We start from the raw sequence: 22,745 nt of genomic DNA on the forward strand, positions 1-22,745 counted from the left end.
ACTTTTTGGATGCTGCCAATTAACAGTTATCCACCCCTTTGCGCATCTAATTTTGATCTATTAATGAAGTTCTGGGCCATCTAGATTAAGTGATTGCGAGTGCTCTTCCCGCTACGACCCTCGGGGACGAGTAGTTTAATCAGATTATTGCACAGTGTGAGAGTGTTCGGGGAGGGGGTGTATGAGGAGGAGGAGGAGGAGGAGGAGGAGGAGGAGGCCGGGTGGGAGGGGAGGGGAGGGGGGGTTAGGTAGTGACCATGCCTGCCTGCCTGACAGAGATGCTCACGCGCTCCCAACAACACGGTGAGGGAGTAGACTACTGAGCTGCGAACGAAGTTGTGGAAACAGAAAAGGAATTGATGAGAAAACTTACTTTGGAAATATCGGGATGTATTCGCGGACGTAGGCTACGTTTGTTGTCCGAGGTTTACTTTTTCTGTAGGAAATACCTATCTACCTATTCCACATCTAGAGCAGCGCTGTTAAATTTAGATCCGCGGATTCGTGGTGGGAAGTGAATGAAACACCGATACAAAACATCACGTCTCCTGTGTCCGAAGTCTCAACGAGAACCTGTTGCGTGCGCGAGCATCTAACTTCTAACAATATGAACTCTTGGCGAGAGAAGAAAGGACGATTAGCTTTGGTTTAATATTAAGATTCGGACCTACCCCAGTCGTGTCATGAACGAATCTTATCAAACGAGGGAAAGGAGCCGTGTCACTACAAGGACAGGACTGTGACATTGCCATCCATTCCCCTGAGGTAGCCTGAACTTTTAATGCTTTCTCCCACGTGAAACTGCATTTTCAATTTATCGCAGCCTTGCACGAACATGACTCTGTCCGGCAGTATGGCGGATAAATGCTGCCGTGTTTTGTGTAATTTCATGGAATTGAAACTTGGAAAATAACTTATTCCTGGTGGAATTGGTTTTGAGTAGCTTGAGACACGTTGTGAAAATACCGTGCACGTTTGGAGCTACGATGCTGGTCACTGGGGCCGCATTAATTCAAGCGTTCCTAATATTGCTGGTGAAAGCAGACCAATGGAGCCTCAAGGATTCCTCTAACTGCGAGCTAAATAAAAAAGTAAGTAGCCTCTTTGATAACTAAATAACTATCCGAGCCAGAGAACCACAAATAACACAACTTTGACAGTTATAGTATATAACTGTCAAATATTCTTTGAGCAATGGATAGGCTATAGCCTAAATGTCCTACAAATAAATTGGTATATGTAGTAGGCTAGGATATACTAGATTTTATTGTGTATAATAATCGTTACAGCTAAGCACCAATCTAGCGAACGTGGCAACGTTATTAGTTTTACAACGTTGTCACACTGCAGAACGCGCCGGCCATTCAGATGTGTATTGTCCTCCTGGCTCTTAAGGGCCCTGTTAATAAGTTATTATCACTCTGTGAGCATCGAATAGCACTTCTTGAATCAACAGTCTCCCGAATAGAGTGGTGTTAAGTCTGATACATGACCGTATTACATAGCCTAGTTGAGTCTTAAATTACAGTAGATCACTGACATGAGTGACTAACCTGGTATTAATTCCCATTTCTCTCTTACAAACATGCATGCGTGCAGACATACTGTAGGCCTACACACGCTGGCACACAGACACACACACTCTCTCTCTCGCACACACACACTTGCACAGAGCCAAATATCCAATCCATTCTTTTAATGGTCTTTGTGGGGGATGATGATCACTACTAATTTGCTCAAATCGATCGTCTCGTTCGCAGCAAAGTGAATTAAACTCGTTCCTCTGGACCATAAAAAGGGACCCTCCGTCATACTTCTATGGCACTATCCACGTTCCCTACACGCGGGTGTGGGACTTCATCCCCGAGAACTCCAAGCAGGCCTTCCAGGAGAGCAACATCGTCTACTTTGAGCTGGACCTGACCGACCCGTACACCATCTCGGCGCTGACCAGCTGTCAGCTCCTGCCCCAGGGGGAGAACCTCCAGGATGTGCTCCCCAGGGACATCTACCGGCGTCTGAAGAGGCACCTGGAGTACGTCAAGCTCATGATGCCCTCCTGGATGACCCCAGACCAGCGAGGGAAAGGCCTCTACGCCGACTACCTGTTCAACGCCATCGCCGGTAACTGGGAGCGGAAGAGGCCGGTGTGGGTGATGCTGATGGTGAACTCGCTGACCGAGGCGGACATCAAGACGCGCGGCGTCCCCGTGCTGGACCTGTACCTGGCGCAGGAGGCGGAGCGGATGAGGAAGAGGACGGGTGCCGTGGAGAAGGTGGAGGAACAGTGTCATCCTCTGAACGGACTCAACTTCTCTCAGGTGAGACGAGTTTTATAGCCTTTAAAACCTGCTTAGCGCAGATTACTGATTGTCTGGGGGGGGGGGTTACACCAAGACTGGTTATTTTTTGAAGAAAGGCCTCCATGGTTCTTTCTCTACTCATGGCGATGTTAGGCGGTGTTAGGGATCAGCTGAACAAATAGTCTTCTATGTGTGTGTCGTCCGTTATTAAGAAAAAATGAACCTAATGGTTTTCGTCTGAAACCCCCCCCCCCCAAAAAAAAGTGTTTATCCAAGGGCGTGTGACAACCAATTTGACCCCCTGCAATTATGTGTGTCCCTCAAAGCACAGTTTCTATGAAACCGTGTTGTGTATTGTGGAATTTCTGCTAATAATCCGTCTGAACTAAAGGGATTACACATGACAATTTTGCTTAACACCCATAAGCTGAAAGAATGTTATTTTAAACCAGGCCCTCTGAGCAGAAGTCCATAAGCTCCAATTCATAACGCTACAGCCATTTGTTTTCCACTGTCCACAGTAGAATAGCAATAACCACACGGACAAAACCTTCATTTTTAGTGACAGCTACTGTGCGTTTTGGGGTTAGGCTTTGCTCTGACGGAGAAGAGCCCAGCAACTCAAAGCTATTTATTCCCCAACATTGCCTTTGCCTGCTAAATAAGCAAGGCCGGTCTGATCTGAACACCGCGTCCACATCTCCTGATGACCGACCTCCACCAGCACATTAGACTAAGTGGGGTGGTTTTAGGCAACAATGAACTGATGAAGGACTGCCCTTTCTCTCTGTCTACTCTGGAACCCGTCGGACATTCCACACCTAGACGAAACAGCCCAGTAATGAAAGTGGTGTTTCTCCCCCCCCCCCATCACTGGGAGTAATGGTCCATAGAGAAATGATGAATGCCTGTCTCAGTGTACATCTGTGAGAGAGCTGAAGGAATGCTAGGTAGGTCAGTCATCCAAGACAGAGCTGGGGATGGGTTTTATAGACTTGTCTCTGATTATACTTTCTCTGTGACAGTCGTCTCCGTAACAGACAGTAGATGTGGAGAGTTAAAAGAGATAATATCTGGATGATTAGACAGAAACTCACTCATGGATGCAAGCCATAATCAGAGATAGACAGTGGCATAAGTTTGATTGGTATTTAACTGAAATCACTTATAATCACTTAAATCCCTTGTTACTGTGCTTCGAAGAGTGACGGTAAAGGCTTTAAATAGCATACAAAACTAAAATTAGAATTGAAATTACATTTTTATTCTCTCTTGTCTTTGCATAATTCATGGATCGTATTAAATATTTTAGTTTGGCCTAGAAACTGTCATATTTGAACGAAACAGCCCTAGGTGTGATGACAAAGTAGGTTTATTACGAAGGTGCCTGAATAAAGGGAGATTAAAGTGTCTCTCTCTTCCTCAGAAGGCAGCTCTGTGATGAGAAAGTTATTTCTATAACCAAAACCAAACATACTTCTGCATTACATGAAACCAACCGTGGAACTTTTCAATAGCACCACTGATTGTAGCCTAATTGTGATATTCCATTTCCACAGTGTTCCTTCCATACTCAATTTAAGAAGAATGCTCCACAAAATAAAGTTACAATAGCTTTAAACTAAACTTAAACCTGCTTTATAGTTTTGGAATGTAGATAAATTACATGAATAGGTCTTGAAACTCACTTATTCATGTGATGTGTTTGAACTGAGGGTTTATGCAAATAGTGTAATACTTGAATGTCATTTTTTTTTAAACACAGTATCCTTTGTTTCATAAGATGGCACTGTCACAAAACGCATGTGTTTTTTGTTGTTGTTGTTATTGTGAAATTTGCAAGTAATATGGTTTGTAAAAGTATGGCTTTTGAGGCATGTGAACACAATGGATGTCCTTATTTTCCACCCGGGGTTCTATTTGGGCGAGTTGCCATTGATTTGTTGAGTTTGCCCACAGCGGAAAATCTGTCTGAAACTCCCGGTAATCAGATTAAATCTTAATGAGGGATGTTTCAACTCAGGATGGAACAAAGATGAACATACCATCCCCCTTTCTGATTAGGAAGATTCCCCCAAAATGTTTCCTAAATGCGAAAAGGATTATTCTCTCTGGGTTGTACTCTTGCTCTGTCTGCGCTAAAGGGCTGCGTGTTATTGTGGAGGAGGATTCATGGAGTCGACAATCACACAGTGCAGAAAGTCATCTGTCAGTATGACACGACCCATGGGGAAGGAACACGCCCGTTCAGAACCTGTATTTCATAATCATGGCGTGAAGATCAGCGGCAGTAGGTCCCGGTATTTCTCCCAGAGCCAGAGAGCAGTGAGTGAGTGACATGATGAACTCAGCCTCATCGTCCTCAGAACCGCACGGAGGTGCTCAGCTCAGTACCGCCTTTCGCTGTCTTCGTGGCTCCCCTTGAGGAGTGGATGCATTTCACCAGGGTGCCTGGTTTCCCTGCTTGTGTTGACCAAACAGCCAGATATTAGATGTCTCACATTCCGCAGGTGTTTTCCGTCATGATGGATGCCAGCGGAAGCCAGTGGGGATGGAGCAGCAGTGCTATTCAGGATCTCCCATTTTGGTCCAATTTTTCCGATATTCCCGGATAGCCTGCCGTGATTTTGATGTCATTTTCACAGGCAGGAACATAGCTGAAAGGTGATAAGACGTGTTGCCGTCTTGCCAACCCCCTTCCCCACCCAGGAACCAGGCTGAACCTTGAAAACGTATACTACACAAAGTCTCTTGGATTCTGCCCTGGGCTTTTCCGGGTTGTGTAACACAAGCTTGTGTAGCTCAAATGGGGATTTAATAGCTTGTCTCTGTTTTAACACCAGGTCATGAAAACGCGCTGAGGCCAGGCTGTCTGGCAGAGAGACCAGTGATCCGACTCAGGCTTGAGAGGAGAGGTGGAAGATGGTTGTTGGTAGTTTAACACGGTAGAAACTGGCTACTGCAACCAGAATGGGGACAAGTGATCTTTAAGATCTTGAGCCGCCTTGAGTGCCAGACAGACAGAGTTGAAAAACTATTTTGGGAGGGACTATTCCATAGGTTTAGGACAGGCTACCCATAGAGTTCATCATAAAACATTTGTATTTACACAAGAAACATTCTGTTATGTATGAAGGAGCAATATGTTTGAATGGCTTTGATAGAAAAATACAACGACTCACAACAAATCAAATAAGCCATCACTCACGTCAAAAGTCTTTTTGTTCTGCACAGTGTGACAAAAGCAGTTACACTTAACCTAAATATTGTTAGTTCAAGATCACAAGAGCGATTCCTGCCAGATTAAAGTCCAGTAATGTAAATGAAGCAGAACTAAATGGCAGTGCCAAAACTAATGCAGATGCAATTATAGATATCGCTATCGCAATTCATTTCAACTGACTAACTCGCATTAGGAAAATAGATTTTCCGTCCAGTATTCCAAGATTTGATTATTCAGTAATAGCAAACAAAACTACCTTCAAATGTCCTCAAGTTCTGACTGAGTGCTACTATAAGCCTAGTGTAGTAACATGTCAGTAATTAACTCTCAATTTAAATACCTTTAAAGCCCATCATTCAAGGCATTGTCCCAGAGCTATGCTACCGGGGCAATTTAACAGCTGCCTGGGGGCTTCATTTGCACTGACCTAGAGTCAGTCAGTCGTCATTAGCACATGTAATAGCATGGTAGTTAACAACAGGTACAGGAGGATTGGGGAGCCATTGATAGATACACATCAAGTGTCAATAGGTTAGCATCACTATCACTAACAGTGACAATTAAAACTATAAATACCAATGGAAAAAAAACTATTGATATTGTTACTCACTCTGACTGGCGGTACACGATTAAGCTATTTGTTAGATGAAATTTAATTAGCCAAAACCAACTATTAAACAACACTCGCAAACAAATAAACCAAGGCAAATTAGCTGAGATGCTAAAACATCCCTCTCTGCAGACAACACCCACGAGAGTCTAGACATCAGCGTTTTCAGAGGCATTTCCCACATGGGACTTCTTCTATGTATTTGTTCTATCCGAGACATGTTGACCAAGAACTGCTCTTCCCACCTGGTAGGCAAATATCTGGACTGTGTAACATACCCGTATCCACAGCGAGCGTAGCGGTGTGAAACACGCAAGGAATTCTAGCCTCTCCTCTTCTTCCACCCAAGTGATGTTTGTAAATACAGGAGCACACTTGTTACCGGTCGTGAGACAGCAACTTCTCATCCTTCGTGACTCACAGCTTTCCCCTTGTGTTAGAATGTCAGCTCGCTAAGTATGAAGCACATTAACTATAAATGTTTCACCATGCGAGATTTGTTTATGATTAACTGTAGTGTGGATTGATGGGGGCGTAATATCTTTGGTGGAACAAGCTTCCCTTTGACAAATTGCTAAGACTTGGTGTTTGACTGGCAGATATGTTTTTTGGACAACTGGAAATGTGATGGTCTGTTGCACAGACTCAAAATAACAAAAAATACAAATTGTGTCTCATAGCTTGCACTGTAGAGGTGTGTGTGTGTGTGTGTGTGTGTGTATGTGTGTGTGTGTGTGTGTGCGTGTGTGCACACCTTATCTGCTTGGATTGGTAGCCTACAGTATGTGTTTATGTCTAGATATTATTGTGAAAACAGACAATTCATGTATAATCTGATGCCCTTTTAAAAGCTTGGGAATGTCAGACATTGAGAGATCTGGAATGTGATCAGTCGCACCTTGGGCTGTTGATGGAGTCATTTCCTGGCTGTTTGTGGGCAGTTTTTCAGGTAGACTTGACGTCAGCGTGATTGTGTGGAAAGACCATATTGCTGTTGGCTGCGTTCTGTTTTGAGAGAGATAAATCCTTTCATTAACGAGCGGCTTTGCTTATATCCTGACAGTGATAGTTCTATCTGCTCTGCACAAATGATCTATTGTGAAAACAGTGACCGCCAGCTGCGCTTCATGTTTTTAGAATATTCTGACGACCTACATCATCCCTTTTGTGTCACAGTGAGTGAATAGGAAGGATATAGGAAGTCCTCACTACTCCTGGATACCTGGTATTTCACAATAACACACTTTTCTACGAAACCGTTCGCAGCTGCGAATTATGAACTCGGATGATAAAGAATTGTTTTCAAACCCTCATCCCCTATTAATCCAGAACACTGCATGGTGTTTTTTTTTTTTCAGATGTTATAGTCAAGCACTTTGTCCTACACAGCACACAGAGAATCGTGTTTACATACGCCATGTTAGTATTGGGATTGGGGGGCTCAGCGTTTACATCTCTCTCTCTCTCTCTCTCTCTGGCCCTGGGGGGAGTGAAAGCGCGCCCCCCCCCTCCCCTAGCCAGCCCCCTCAAGCCCCCTCGCATTGTTTGGTTTTTGTGCTCGCTCCGGGAGAATTCCACACTCTCAGATGAAACGGCCTGTGTTTTCAGGGTCATTTACACCCAAAGAGTGTTTGTCTTTCGGGGATGGGGTGTCTTTGTCTGGATTTGGTAGCTGACATCACAAGAGCTGTGGACGCCTGACAAGAAGCCCACTGTTCCTCTATGCAGCAAAGTTAATTGCGTCTCTCTCTCTCTCTCTCTCTCTCTCTCTCTTTTCTTTAAAAGCCCAACTCACTCTCAATCTGTGTGCAGGCTTACAGCTGTAGCTTCTCCCTATAGACCACTTGCCTGAACTCAAACATTTCCCCTGTCATTCAGAGAGCACTGATTAATAACAGGTTTTCCATAATTCAACCTTATTTATTTTAGACCATTTATATTATTATAATATTTCTATATAATATACATTCTTATACATTTTAACCAAGATTAAAATAATCTAAAATAAAAAAAAATAAAATAGAGATAATGCTACATGCGACATAATGCTACATGCAAACAGAACTCAAAAGCGTTGCTAGATGCATTGCTTAAATATTTAGCATGATGCTCAGAGGATTGTGGTGACGTGGTTGTGGGTCGCGGGGGACGCCAGCGCAACCATGCCTCCGCTAACCCCCCCCCCCTCTCTCTCTCGCTGCTGTTGGTTCAGTAACCGCAGGCCTGGTCCGTTCTCGGACCGCAGGCGTATTGAGTTCTCTTGAGGTTTTTGGACATATCTCTTCCCGACGCTATTTTCCATGAGATGGGCACATTTTTCATTTCATTTCACACACATCCTGGTCACAGTTTAGGTTCATTTCATTAAGGAGTCATTTGCCAGTATGCGTCGGTCTGAGCCCGGGCCAGGGATGGGGGGGGGGGGGGGGGGTTGGTTGTAACGTAGTGAATGGCTGTGTGGTTTCATCTCCATGCAGCTGTCCTCCTCACCGCTACAACTGTGCCTCCGTGAGGGGTGGCTAGAGGCCCTTCCTGGCAGCACTTCTCTTATTTAGTCTCTCGGTGCCAAAGATCTACGCTCCGAACAATGAACTGTTGTGTGCATCCCTAACTCCGCTCAGCCAGTGCGAACGGTGCGGTGCTGAAATATGACGAAATCTCTGAAATAATATAGAATGCTCCTTCCAGCGGTTAGTTTCCACCGCAAAGGACTACGCGTATGTCCGCGGAGTTAAAACAGACATGTAGGTGTCTGTCTGAGGTGTGACAGCGTTCATGATACAGGAGGTTTAGCAAGAGTGTTTATCAGACCTCCGTGCGCACGGGGGTTCAGATAGGAAGTGCATTAGTGACCTTTTGACCCCAGAGATGTCGAGAGGTTAAACCTCAGAGCTGGCCACCAAACCACTGTTGCCATAAACCGGGCGGCTTCAAAGATCCGACCGAAGCGAACCGTTCTCCGTTGATTTATCTGTCTGGATGGCCGACGGATCACGAAGCCAAGCTTTACTGGGACTCCTGTCAACACAAATCTGTCATGACCCCCTGAAAAAAAACGGTAATTCACTGGCAATCTCATCTCTAGGTAGATCTCTCACTGTCGGGATCTTTGAAGCTTGAATTAGAGGTTTAGAATTGCAGAACAGATAAGAATTCGCTGATAAGGGGGCCGCGCCGTGTTCCGGGTCCTGTCCCGACAACTCCTCCACACACAAACATCAGAGACAAAGATTAACGGGAGAGTTCAGCTACGTTCGGCGGCGTCTCACGCTGAACACACGGCGTCTTCGAGATGAACATTATTTCCCCTCGGTCGACCGCCGGCGTTAAGATTGATGCGTATTTTGGTTGCCGCTCGTGTGTGTGTTTTTTTTCCTGCGCCTCTCATGTTTTCCTCAATGGACTGTTGAATTGAGTGGCTCCGCTATTGAGTGTTTTGAAAGGCGTGTGCGGGGCCCTGTGAACAGAGGAGCTCTGTGGCCCACACCTCTCCTCTCCTGCCGACCCGTCTCTGTCGGGGGGGGTGTTGATAGAGGCTCCGGGAGGGGGGGGCCTTTAGGATGGGCGGCGGCCCACTGCCCTGCACTTGTGATAGGAGGGGTGGGGTGGAGGGGGGGGGGGCTCTGAGGAGCTGTCATTCTGGCCACGGCAGCCCCCCCCTTCCTCCTTGTTTTGAGGCTGATTCACTGTGACAGCCTAAATATTTGGCTGCGGCCGCGCACCAAGGTAAACGCGCCCCCACAAGAATGTTTTTGCAGAGCGAGTGCCCCGGTGGGGGGCGGCGGCGGGGGGGGGGGCGGGGCTCGTTGTAATATCAGACATGGCCCTCGGAGCCTTCAGCGGATGCAGTGTCGAGGTCGGAGCGGCAGCTGGGATATCAGAGAGAGAGAGGAGAGAGACGAGGATCTCACACACACACACACCCCTCCGGGCTGCCTCGTCTCCCGACACACACACACACACACACACACACACACCCTCCTCACGTTCAACCCTACCACACCCACCTTAACCCCCCCACCCTCCCCCAGCTCTCTCTCGCTGAACCACCACATCCCCCGACTCTTCGACCCCACCTTACTCCTCATCCACGACCCCTCTTCTGCGCCTCTCTTTCCTTTCACCAACCATACGGACCCACACACCCTGGCTTGACCAGACCAGACAGGGGCCCGTACAGTAAACCGGCAGATATGAATCTGTCCCTGGCCACTGGTCTCGGACCGGTTTATTTTCCCTGCCCTATAGCCATGACAGAAGGCCGTTCCGCCGTTCCCATGCACACAAACAGCTCAGCTCTTTAAAGTTATTTACTTTGGTTGATTCTCGTTTTTTGTTTATTTGTGTATGTTCATGTGTATTTATAGAGCTTTTTTTTTTTTTTATAGAGCTGGATTTCAGAACTCGGTTGACAAAGCTGTCTCTGAAAATAGCCGATGTGGAGTTGTGCAGCAGCCATGAGTTGGCCAGCGTGCGAGTCTTCACTGAGGTTGCGTTTTGAATGAATCCGCAGTGAGAACAATGCGTTTTTCTCTCCGGGATGAAGCTGCCAGCTAGGAAGTTTGGTGATGCACCCCTCTATATTTTACTTTAGTCCCGGATTGGAAAATTAACTAGAAAGTACATTTCCTGGAGAAAATGTGAGGTGGGCTAGCTGCTGCAGCTGTATGTAACAGCTACTGCTAGTACTACTACAGACCGGGCAATCTCCATGCACCCACCGGCGAAGACCGTGCGTCTCTAGCCCACTCAGGTGCTGAATTGTGGGGTCCGTGGCGTGGACAGTGGCGTGGTGGCGGGACTCTGCCCCCTCAGGTCAGAGCCAGTCGGGGACAGTGTACCCCTGTCCGGGCCACCTACCTGACTCCACCGGTGAAGACCATGTGTCTCTAGCCCACTCAGGGGCTGAGTTGTGAGGCCCGTGGCGTGGATAGTGGCGTGCTGGTTAGGCTCCGCCCCCTTGGGTCACAGCTAGTCGGGGACAGTACAGTGACCTCCAGGCAATTTCCATGCATCCACCATTGAAGACTGTGTGTCTCTAGCCCACTCAGGGGCTGAAAAGTGGGTTCTGTGGCGTGAATAGTGGCGTGGTGGCAAGGCTCTGCCCCTTTTGGTCATAGCCAGTCAGGGACGGTGTACTCCTCTCCGGGCTACCCACCGGCCCCCACCAGTGAAGATCATGTGTCTTTATTCCACTTTGGCTGAGTTCTGTGCTACCACATTAGGGTGCCTGTACCTTTAAGAGAGGCTGCACATGCACACACATTTAAAAAAAAAAGCAACAGCTGCCACCACTCTAATCCCAACTGACACTCCTAGACATCAGGCTTCAGACAGCTCTATCGCGAAAACTATAAATGTTACAGCTTATATATTGACACTATAGGAATCCTGAGAACTTGCAGAACATTTCTATGTATAATATGTCCGTATAGCTTAAACACTGTAGGCATGGCAACAAGTTAGAAAAAGGGTAAAAATGCAAAATTAACAGCTCAAAAGTTAGTGTGGCACCATATGTTTCAATGGGGAGCGCAGTTGCCGAACAAATCATCCAAACTCAAAAACGGTAAGTCACACAGCTTAGATACTTGCATTGTACGAATCAGCACAGTTGTGTGAACGTTTTGATGTATAATATGTGTATGAGCTGTCAAAACTGTAGGCATGGCGACAAGTTAGAAAAAGGGTAAAAATGCAAAATTAGCAGCTAAAAAGTTAGTGCGGCACCATACATTTCATTGGGGAGCGCAGGTGCCGAACAAATCGTCATACCGTTAAAACTGTAAGTCACACAGCTTAGATGCTTACATTGTACGAATCAGCACAGTTGTGTGAACATTTTGATGTATAATATGTGTGTAAGCTTTCAAAACTGTAGGAGTGCCAGAAGTTTACAAAATGTGTGAATATTTTCAAAGCAACAGCTGCCACTACTCTAAAAACATAATGATACTGAAACTGAGCAGTTTCAAGCAGTTTCAATGGGACAAAAAATAGTTTTAAAAGTTACATTTCTAAAAAAACTATGAAAAATATCAAAAATCTGAATGGATCCGTTAAAGAGCTAAACCTCACGAACATTTTAAAGTTTGAATGAAGTTTCTAACACAAAGTATGAAGAAGTAGTTGAGGGCTAAAAAACTGGGGAGAACTAGAATAAAGAAAGAAAGAAATAGTGGGAATAGCACAAGTTGGGCTAGCTTCTACAAGCTAGCCCACCTAATAAAGACTCTTCAAAGACATGCTTTAGCAGGAGCTCAAACGTCTCCAGTAATCCATGATGACGAGCCCAGGCTCTCTCCGCAGTCATTAGACCCCACAGGAATGCAAGGGTCAAATCTCAGGACCTGGCTAGTGGAGGGTCTTTAGGATCAAAGTAGGGGACGGGGAGGCAGAGCGTCCCACGGGCTGAGATAACATGAACAGGCAAGAGTTTTTACCCCCGCATGCCTCCTGGCTCACCTCCCCGCCGAAGAGCCCTCCTTCTCAGCCCTGTTCACCCGGCTGACCAGCACCGGGGATCTAGGGCTCCAGGGCCGACGCTTTGGAACGGACGTGGTGACAAGCGGAGTTCCCAGCCTGAAAGGGAAAGCTCTCGTGCAGCGCTGAGGGATTTATTTGGGGTGGGAGGGGGGTGAGGGGGCGGGGGGGGGGGGTAGTAGGCAACCCCCTCCCTCCCCTCCTTCACTCACTTGGGCTGGTGAGGCGATGGTGCTGTTTTTGCTTTTCAAGAAGGTACTGAAATGTAGACTTATTTGACGCAGTCTTTATCATGTTCGGAAAAACATAAATTAAAGTGGCAGAATTGCAGATGATAATATACTTATTAAAACAAAAAATAATAATAATGAAAGCCATACGTTTTTTGGTTGTGTAAGGTCTAGCTGTTGATGTTTGCAGACATGCCGAGGTCCAAAAATGGGGTTAGGTGATTGAGGTTGGGGAAAATAAAGTGACGTGTCTTCAGGGAGGTGAAATATCACGACCCAAGTTCCCAGGGGGAGAGGCTGCAGCCGCTACACGTTGAGGGGAGCTAACTGCTGCACAGTGTGGTCAACCCCAGCTACCTTGCCCTGACTTAAGTAAGAGCGATGTTGTCCGCAACCACACACAGGAACTCACTGATTCCTGGACCATTCCAGAGTCCAGTGTAAGAATTAAGCTTTAACCTCACTGGGCTAAATCAACCGCTATCCTTCTTCAAAATGTGTCCCTCTGTTTAGGTCATTATCATAATATTACTGTAAACTAGGGATGCACAATATATCGGCAATCATATCGGTATCGGACGATTTTAGTCTTCTTTTAATATATCGGTATCGGTCTCGATGTGCAAAACGGGGCCGATGTGGACAGCTGATAATTATTTCTGTCTAGCTGCTGTTGTGTGTGTTGTGCGATTTATCGGCTTTTTCAAATGTTTTGGAGATGGAGACAGTGTTTCCATGTGTTTTACAGTATGTATAACATTTGATTATCATAGAAACCTGTTTTTATACAGAACATATCGACATCGTTAAATATCGGTTATCGGCCATGCCAGCAATGTTAGGATCTGTTGCTGCACCAAAATGTTCATATCGGTGCATCCCTACTGTAAACAATCCATTTTAGGCGATGATACATTTGTTAGTCATTGTGTACAGCCTAGCCACAAAGTTACAGTTTCTTTGATAACATCATTAAGGCCTAACGTAGTCCTTGGAAAAAAAAGGAAGGCAGTTGGAAGTCTTCATTGGTCCCTGGGACGGTGCCAAGACCATTGAGCTGTCTGGCTGCTGGAATCATTGTTTGAGGCTTGTGAGCCCCGAGCTTCCCCAAAACACTTGGGACCAAGCCACAGACTGGAGTAGTTAACTGCTTCAGAAATGATAAATGATAAGCTTAAGCAACTGAACCACCGTCACTGCAATCAATTCAGCAGGTGTCATGTCATCTGTTTGTCATGTGTAGCACACCTTGGTTGGACACCTCTCATCCTGTCCCGGTGCTGTAGTCTTCCAAACTTTGCACCTGTGTAGCTGGCTATTGGACAGCGTTACAACAGTGATTTAATGTGCCTGTATCCCTAAAGACAACATTAAACGAAAGCTCTTGGTGGCAAGATGTCCTTGGAGCTGTCGTCTTTAGCCTATTTTTCTAGTCCTTAAGACTAAAGAGGAGATACTAATGTACAGGGATTTTTCCTGCATAGAGGAATTTTTGGCGCCCCCAAAGATATTTTAGCCATAGCTAAAATAAAAATAGTAATTCAAATCCTCTCCAAATGCGTTTGATAGCTTGTTTCAAGTGCAGCCCATCCCTCTGTCTTGCAATCGTCCATGGTTTGGACCAATAGTAATCGAGATCATTAATAGACAGGTTATCAGTATCTTAAACATTTTGGCTTCATATCCATTATTGTGTCATGTTGGGAGATTTCCTGTGATTGTGAAAAGTGAGCTCGGTCAGAACGACAGCGAAGAATATAGGCCTATATACGCTGGTATTTTGGTTTAACCCAAAAATTGTGTGCGCATCACCCCCAAAAGACACATTCTGAGCCAGGAAAAACCCTGATGTATCTTTAAGATTAAGTTATTTTGGAAGAGCTCTCTCTTAACTGTAATTGTTTTGGAGTGACAGTTTGTTTTTTTTTTATCTTGAAAAACAACATTTCTTGGAAAAGGTCCTGCTTTTGCTTGAGTAATATTTCCATCACAAAGGGGAATTATTGACTTTCATTGGCTACAACGCTTTGATTGAAGCCAACGAGGGTCCGAGGTGTGCACACACGGCTATAGGAGTTTGAATGAGGGGAACTGAGCTGAGAAATGCACTCACTGACCCACAGCAAAGCCACAACAGAGACGGGATCACAGGAAGAAATGTAATTCGTTCAGCTCTCCTTCTCCTCCACCTCCTCCTTCTTCTTCTTCTCTCAGACCCTCCCCCTTTCTCTTTTTTTTTCTCTGTATGAGTGATCCACCCCCCCCCCCTCCCCTCACAACCATAATTTAAGGGGCTGAAAGGCGCTCTGAGGCAAGGGCTGAGAAAAGCTCCTGAAGATGAAGCTTGGACGGAACAGATGTGAGAGTTTTTGTTGAGGAGTCCGGACGCTGGCGGGGTGGCGATAGGCTAATTTGAGCGGCATAAAGCCCGTCCCTTTTCATATGCAGAGTGCCGCTTTGATGGGAGGCAGATGAAAGTGCGGGGAGCGAAGAGGATGGCGGGGGGCCCTTTGTTCCTGACAAGAAGGCATCTGCCCGGCTCTGCCCTCTCTCTCCTGCACCGCTGCTCCCACAATGGCCGCCAGAGGAAAAAGTGTAATCTAGGCACCGTTGAAAACAACACATAAAAAATAAAAAAAATAAAACGCCGTACAGTGTGCATAGAAATATCAAATGATCACGTTGGCTGCAGACCTGTGTACGCGCTCACACATAGCTGTGGCGCCGCAACGCGGGCGCCGCTTGATGGACTTTCCCCCGTCGAGAAACAAATACACTTGTTATTTTTGTAAGGGGAGAGCCATTGTGGGGGATCAATGGAGGGGTGATGAAGAGCTTTGGGGGGAGCCCATGTGCTTTGGTGATCAGAGGCAGCAGGCCACTCGGTAAACACAGGACAATTTCACGGCGGGACAATAGTAGGCTGTCCAACAGGAGAAACAGAAGAGGGGCTTCCAGGGAAAAACACCGCCATCCAGCCTTCGCTATGTGGACCAAACACACTAGCGCTCACACGCACGTCCCAAGATCTCAGTGTTAAATACAGTTCATTCCTGCTTTCACTAGACCCTCACCATCGTTTATTTCATGTTGTTGACGAAACATGTTTGACAGTTTACAACAGCTTACAAGTTACAGAACAGAACAAAATAATACTTCAGATCTGGTGTTTCTCACACCATTTCTGGCCCAAGGATAAAGTAGAATAGTTATCTGGATAGAAAGTGTTAAACTTATGATGCATTGTTTTCATTGGAAGGTTCAGTTGCAAACTTGTTAGACCCTAGCACAGGCATATGACAAATCCACAAGCTCTTCCTGTAGCAGATGGCCAGATATGTGCTAGTGCATCGAGGAGACATTCATCTATTTGACTAATTTGTTTCCTGAAGAATAATTAGTATTCTAGAGCTGCCACACGTCCAGGCATTGCCTCAAGACTACACACTCGCCAATTAAATCTGTTTGGTTGAAGAATTGACCCGTTTGAGCCAGAAAACTACTAATGCCAAGAAAAGTAGTGTGCTTTCTTGTATGAGGCCATATCCATCAGAAGTTTGGAATCGAGTCCCATTTGAATTCTTGTCAGTTGAGTCATAATTCCCTGAAATATCCCCACCTGCAATGGCTAACAGGAAATTAGCAGTCAGACAGAAGGTATTCTATCTAATGTTTGTGTCATCCACCAGGTGATCTTTGCCCTGAACCAGACCCTTCTGCAACAGGAGTCTCTCAGAGCAGGCAGCCTACAGGTCCCCTACACCACAGAGGACCTCATCAAGCACTACAACTGTGGAGACCTCAACTCCATCATCTTCAACCACGACACCTCCCAGGTAGGCCTGAGCCTCTGCCAGGGGGCTGTAGCGTGTGCCAGTAGGGCCCCGGCCGCCCCATGTCCGTTGGGTTTTGGTTCCGTAGCCGTCAATTTCAATTCATTCCCTTTGGAAACCACCCGTCAACGGACAGCGTAGATTACGCGAGAGCACGGATTCGGTTTCCCTCCGCTACAACTGATAAAAACGCCCAGAGGAGTGGAACTTTTGCTGTCCGGACGGAGACGTAATCGTCCGTTTAGCTAATGTGAGCAACAAGGTCAGCTAGTGTAGCTGTCAGAAATCCCTCACACACATTCTGCATAGTCTACACAAATTCAAACGGACAGTGAACATGTTCTAGTAATTTTCGGTTTCCGTTTTCTGACTGACTAGTGTGGCCGGGCGATAATTTAGGGCAACATTTGAGCTTAAGTTGTTTGTATGTGTAGTAATGAGCTGCATGACACACAAAGAAAAGCTCAGTTCCATTGACGAGGTAATTACTATGGCATTATTTCAACTAGCAGAGACTTTATTGAATTTCCGAAGCTTTATTGGAATGCGTAAATCAGAAAATCATTTTTTTCCGTTGGCCCTGTCATCCTGGAGCTCCTCTTCCAGAGCCAACACCAGGATGACAGCTAACTAAACGTGGTGCTAGATGTGCTCCAGCGATTAGACTGTGCTCCAGCGATTAGACTGGGCCCACCATTTTAGCGAACCTACAGTTTCCCTCCTGATCCGACGCAGGCTCTAAACCCCGCCCCCTCTTTTCCAGGTGCCCAACTTCAACAACGTCACGCTGCCCCCCAGCGAACAGATCACAGCCCAGGAGATCGACAGCTACTTCAGGCAGGAGCTCATCTACAAACGCAACGAGAGGATGGGCAAGAGGGTCCGGGACCTCCTGGAGGAGCACCCGGACAAGAGCTTCTTCTTTGCCTTCGGAGCAGGTCAGTCCGAGCCCTCCGGAGAGCCCTCCACCCTGCCCCCCACCCTCTCCTCGCTCCCCGGCTCTTACGTAAACACAGCATGTCGTAAAGTCCTTCCAGTTCAGTCGGAGGTCACCCATAGCTTATCCGATCCTGGCAGACTCGGGTCAGGCATTCAATTAAATAATTTGAAAATCTGATTATAGCTACTTTAGAACAAATTACTTAAATTCCTTTCTTTGTGAGCGCCGGCACTCGTGTGGGATAGAGAGGGCTTAGCCCCGGCCGTGAAGTAGCTGGAGTTGAACTGCAAACTGGAAGGCCGCTAATTAGCCTTGTTGTCCTCAGGCTCCACCTCTTTGACTGGGCTTTTTCCAGTGATCCATATGGCAACGCTCTCAGAGTTACGTGTTGGGGATCCAGAATCCACTTGCTGCCGCATTGTCAGTTTTATTTACCTCCGAATTTGAAGCCAAGGAGATTATAAGAGAGAGGGCCTATGAACTCTGGAGAGTTGATGGGGATGGAGCTCCATGGCAGACTGAGGCAGGCTTACTCCTCCAGCCAAGTCCCATCCCTCTCTCCCTCCCTCCAGCTCCCCGGCCCAGCTGTAGTCATGTGCGTTACAGCTGCGTATAAAAACATGTCGGACTTGAAAGTTGTGCTTCCCATAGGTGTGAAACCGAAGCCCTCAGAGGGATAACGTCACATTCCCAGTTAACGATGGCGAAAGTACGGGGCACATTTAACAACCAAACCTCAGGTTTACAAGGCCACGCTGCCTTTCTCTTGTGTACCCCCCTGTGAGAGCTACGAAATAAGTCAGCCTCACGAGGAGGCGGAACCCAGTCCTCAGCACACTGTGACCGAGGAGAGAATGTTATTGTTCAGTCCGACAATCGGCTGTTTCTTTAAACAGGTGGTTCTTGTTGGAGTCGAACTAAAACATATTCTATATCTTTATCTTCAGATCTTTCTCTTCCATGACGGACGGAGTCTGTGAGCCATCGGGTCACAGACCTTGTCCTAAATCTAAGGCTGGGAAGATAACTTCACGGTCAGCCAGGTGGCTGGCTTGTTTGATTAAGTCACGTAGTCTGGGATGAAATCAACTTAAGGTTTGGTATTCCTCGGTAACCTTGCATCAGTTTGTTAGCGAGGCGCCTGATAAGTGATTTAATGTGGCGCGGTGTGACTAGCTGAGATAAGACACACAGGAATTCTACCGGCTGGGTATCTAAGCAAAGCAAACAAGACTTGTGTCTCATTCAACAGAGTCGGCGTGCTGTTTGTGCGTCTGTAGAGTTGGAATGCAGGTCCTTTATTCAATCATCTGGGCTGTTGAACGCTACTTTGATGCAGTGATTTAACCCAATCTGAGTGGTCTTTTAGAATGGAGTTAAGGCAAACGTCACGCAACAGTGATGATGCTGTTAGGTTAGTGTATTCAGGTTAAGGGCGGGGCCAACCTGCTATAGAGTAGAGCTGCAAAGGTAGGAACATTCTAGAACTCTGGTTGTCACCAGACTGTATTCTAGAACATGACTGTTTATCAGCTCCATCTGATCTAACCCAGAGTTGAGTTCCTCCAAGGACGGTGGCAGCTCTCGACGTCAGCAAAGGTCTCGGCAGTCTGCTGTCAGCTCCCGCGCTACAGGAAGTCTGTGAGTGAAAGCAGAGACCACCTAATAGGTGCGCCGGTCGGCTGGATTCGCAGGTCCTAACAAGGACTACATTTCATGACTCGTCCCCGTGGGTATTTTACGAGGGCCTCGTCCAATAAGGCGGATGAAACTGATACGGCCGTTCACCCAGAAGCAGCAACCTCGGACAGGGAAGGCCAGGTTGCTCCCTATCAAAAGGGCTTGGATACAGACCGTGAGCGACTAGGGGGTGGGGTCGGGGGGGGTGGGGGTAAACGTGTCCTTAATTATCCCCCAGAGGGGTGAAAATTGAGAGACAGGCTCCCGGCTACAATGGAGTCCTTCATAGAGAGGCCCCTGGCTGCTCAGGGAGGCCCCGGGGCCGCTTTCTTACATCAGTCGTAAGGCCGACCTTATCAGTCTCCATCTCATGTCCTCGCCGTGTCCCAGGCCCTGGGCAGCAAAGGGGCAGCAGACTACATCTGCATCAGGACAAAAGGGGGAAACACACCATCTGACGCTCAGGTGGGCTCCGGGAAAATGTGCTCTTCGTTGGGAAACCCACATGGCGATGGGAGTTTAGGGAGGACTTCAAAGTCGTGTTGCATATTTCTTTATTACAGGACTATGGTGGCATGCATGCCTCGATGAGCTATATACAATGTGGGTTTTTATAAAGTCCAGAAGCATGGGGTGAGCGGTTAGGGCTAGTAGTCTGAGCAAGCTGGGCCGCAGATGCCAGAGAGAATGATATGGAAACTGGCTCGGGTTTATCTCTTGTCAGTCCTGTGCGAGAAATGTGCTGTCATGCTGTTTGGGTTTTGAGCCGAGCATCTTGGAACTCACTTAGCGATGTCTGCTGGATGTCAGTTGGATACAGCCAAACCAAAACGATCATTTTTACCTCCCTCCCTCCCTTTTCTGATTCCTCTCTCTCTCTCTTCTCTCTCTCTCTCTCTCTCTCTCTCTCTCTGTCTCTCTCTCTGGCTCACTCTGTCTCTAGCGTACGCATTAGCGATCTCAAGAATGTTATTTCCGTGGTGGGGGGTGCGGGCCAGTGGTTAGGGAAGTGGGGCCTGGACGACCCAGTGGGGGCCACTGGTCTAGGGTCCCTGCCCAGTCTCAGAACCCAGACCCCGGTGTTATCAAGTGGCGGACCGCCAGAGCCCATCGCCAACCGCTGGCCCCACGCCGGCCCCACGCTGGCCCTACGCTGGCCCCACGCTGGCTGGCGGGCGGAAAAGTAATGAGGTCCAAAAAGATTGATACTTGTTGCCACTGTAGCACAAACGCTTAATCACAGGATATCTGTCTAAGATCTGCCGGCGTCCCACTTAGCAGTCCTACTGGTTTTTTGCTAGGTAGCTGTTGGCCTGCTGGTCGTTCTGTTTGACTTGGCCTATAGTGAAAGGAGCAGTTAACCTATCATAACCCAAAACTGTTGGAGATCCAGTATAAACACCCAACACCACATGGCTAATTATGCTTCTGCAGTAATACAACGGTAATTCTGTATTAACGCATTGTTGGCTATAGCACGTATTTTCATATGCAGGCCTACAGTATGATTTAACCAGTATGGCTCTTCTTTTAAATCGGTTGTTCTCGGTTTGATAAACGGCCACATCTTTCCATGAGCCAATGACGTCCTCAAATTTATCCTATTTTCATCTCTTTTGCTGAAATACCTCTGCCATCACTCACACTGAAGAGATAGGGATGGTGAAAGAGGACTGTACATTTCAAGGAGCATATGGAAGCGGTTATAGTCCGGGTTCAGAGCAGCGTAACCCAATCCATGTATACAATCGGAATCCATGTTCCTTTTAATTTCAGCCGTACACTGGCGCTCATTCTTTAATAAAATGATATGTTTACATATTGTCGAGGGTCGGGGCTCTCTGTTTCTGCACGCAGCGCGGATCCTGAGAGCGTTGAGAGGAAGGCTATACGTTTCTACAGCTGTTTAGAACATCACGGTGCCCTTTAGTCCAAAGCCACAAATTTAGATATTTGTGGCTAAGTAATTGCAACTGCGGTCGACAACCTCAATGTTTACTGTACTTTTGAAATGTTTTACTCTCTTCACAGACGATTAGGTTTGTCTTTGGTACCTCAATGGGGTGAGACATGCTAAGTGAATGTCTGGGTTAGCTTAGCTGTGGCAGAGTCAAAACTGACATGTAGCTACTATTTACAGAGCACCTAGACTTGTCAGTGTGGCTTGGTTGTAATAGCGTAGAGCGCTACATCACTGACCTCTCTCTCTCTCTCTCTCTCTCTCGCTCTCCCTCTGTCTCTCTCTCCCTCTGTCTCTCTCTCTCTGTCTACACACAGTGCATACTGTTATGTCAGTAGTGTTTTTAAGCAGCCAACACTACTTCAAACCCCCTAGCTCCGCTATCTTCTCATAAACGGGTATTTTACAATTGTTTGGTGTGACTGGTGACACGAGTACACACATGTCAAACATGGCAGTAAAAATCAGACCTCACACTCACACTGTGGAGGCCTGGCTCTCTGCTTCTCCTAGTACCTCCACTCCCTGCCTGTCAGACTTCCTTCTGTCTCAGGGTGTTATGGCGGGTGTCTCTCTAGGCCTTCAACGGCTGTTTGGTGGCTTATTTCATACTGTAGGAAATGTACTGTTTTGTATCGAAGACATGGTTGAATCAGGAACGAGGAAGACAAAGGCAAGGCTTTCCACAATGAACCGGCACAGACGTCCGCAGTGTCGGGTGTCCTTCGAAAACGGCAGTTGTCTTTTCAAACGGCGCTGCGAGTTCCATTTCCCCGGAGTTGTCTTCAGAAGAGTCCACCAGCCTCTGGTTTTCAAGCGCGTCTCACATGTTCAGGTATCACTCAGGACCTGTCACAACAGCCTCTCTGATTTACTGACAAGAGTTGAACTTCTCTGAACTCTGACCCCGCAAACCCACAGCCATAGCCGGTGCACCTGGAATAAGGCGTTTTGTTTTTGCCCTGGGCAAACTTTCGTTTGGCCCACAAATACCAAAACTATGAAAGGAAAGAAAATTACATATTCTGTAGATCTTCCATTGGTGACCCAGGCAGGAATTGTTATGAGAGCCCATCCTTTTCATTTGAGACTACAAACATGCAAAATGGTGCCCGGAGGGGACTGCCGCTCTGGTGATTTGTGACTTCCACTTGGAGGTATTGAATGGCTACCTTGATGTTTCTCATGGGATTTTCTCTCCTTCTGGAATGACTGTGTAGTGTAACCATGCACACTGTGCATGGATACTGGGTGAATACATGGACGCTACCTCAATTATACCCTGGCACTGGTATACAGTATGTGTACCTGCACTCCTTGTTTAAATGTGGGGAGACACTCAACCCTTTGTATATCGGATAGTGTATACACCGATTCTTCGACTCTTGTGTCGTACCCTCACAACGCTATATATGCTCTGTGCAGTATGGTGCTCCTGGAATTTGAGATTTAGAAATGATTCATACTGAACAAGGTTGAAGAT

At 46.8% G+C, this 22,745-nt stretch overlaps 1 protein-coding gene across 1 annotated transcript in view; it reads left to right on the forward strand.

Moving 5' to 3' along the window:
* Positions 1-986: 986 nt before the first annotated feature.
* Positions 987-22,745, forward strand: part of trabd2a (TraB domain containing 2A) — a gene marked incomplete at both ends in the record, with an annotated part of 36,532 nt that continues 14,773 nt past the window's right edge. The window contains 4 exons of the mRNA XM_084442343.1: positions 987-1,091; positions 1,761-2,321; positions 16,539-16,685; positions 17,446-17,620. Of these exons, the coding sequence (XP_084298469.1) occupies positions 987-1,091; positions 1,761-2,321; positions 16,539-16,685; positions 17,446-17,620 (988 nt within the window). The remainder of the gene's footprint in view (positions 1,092-1,760; positions 2,322-16,538; positions 16,686-17,445; positions 17,621-22,745) is intronic.

Source organism: Borostomias antarcticus (assembly GCF_949987555.1).
Source record: "Borostomias antarcticus genome assembly, chromosome: 8".
NCBI classification, from domain to species: domain Eukaryota; kingdom Metazoa; phylum Chordata; class Actinopteri; order Stomiiformes; family Stomiidae; genus Borostomias; species Borostomias antarcticus.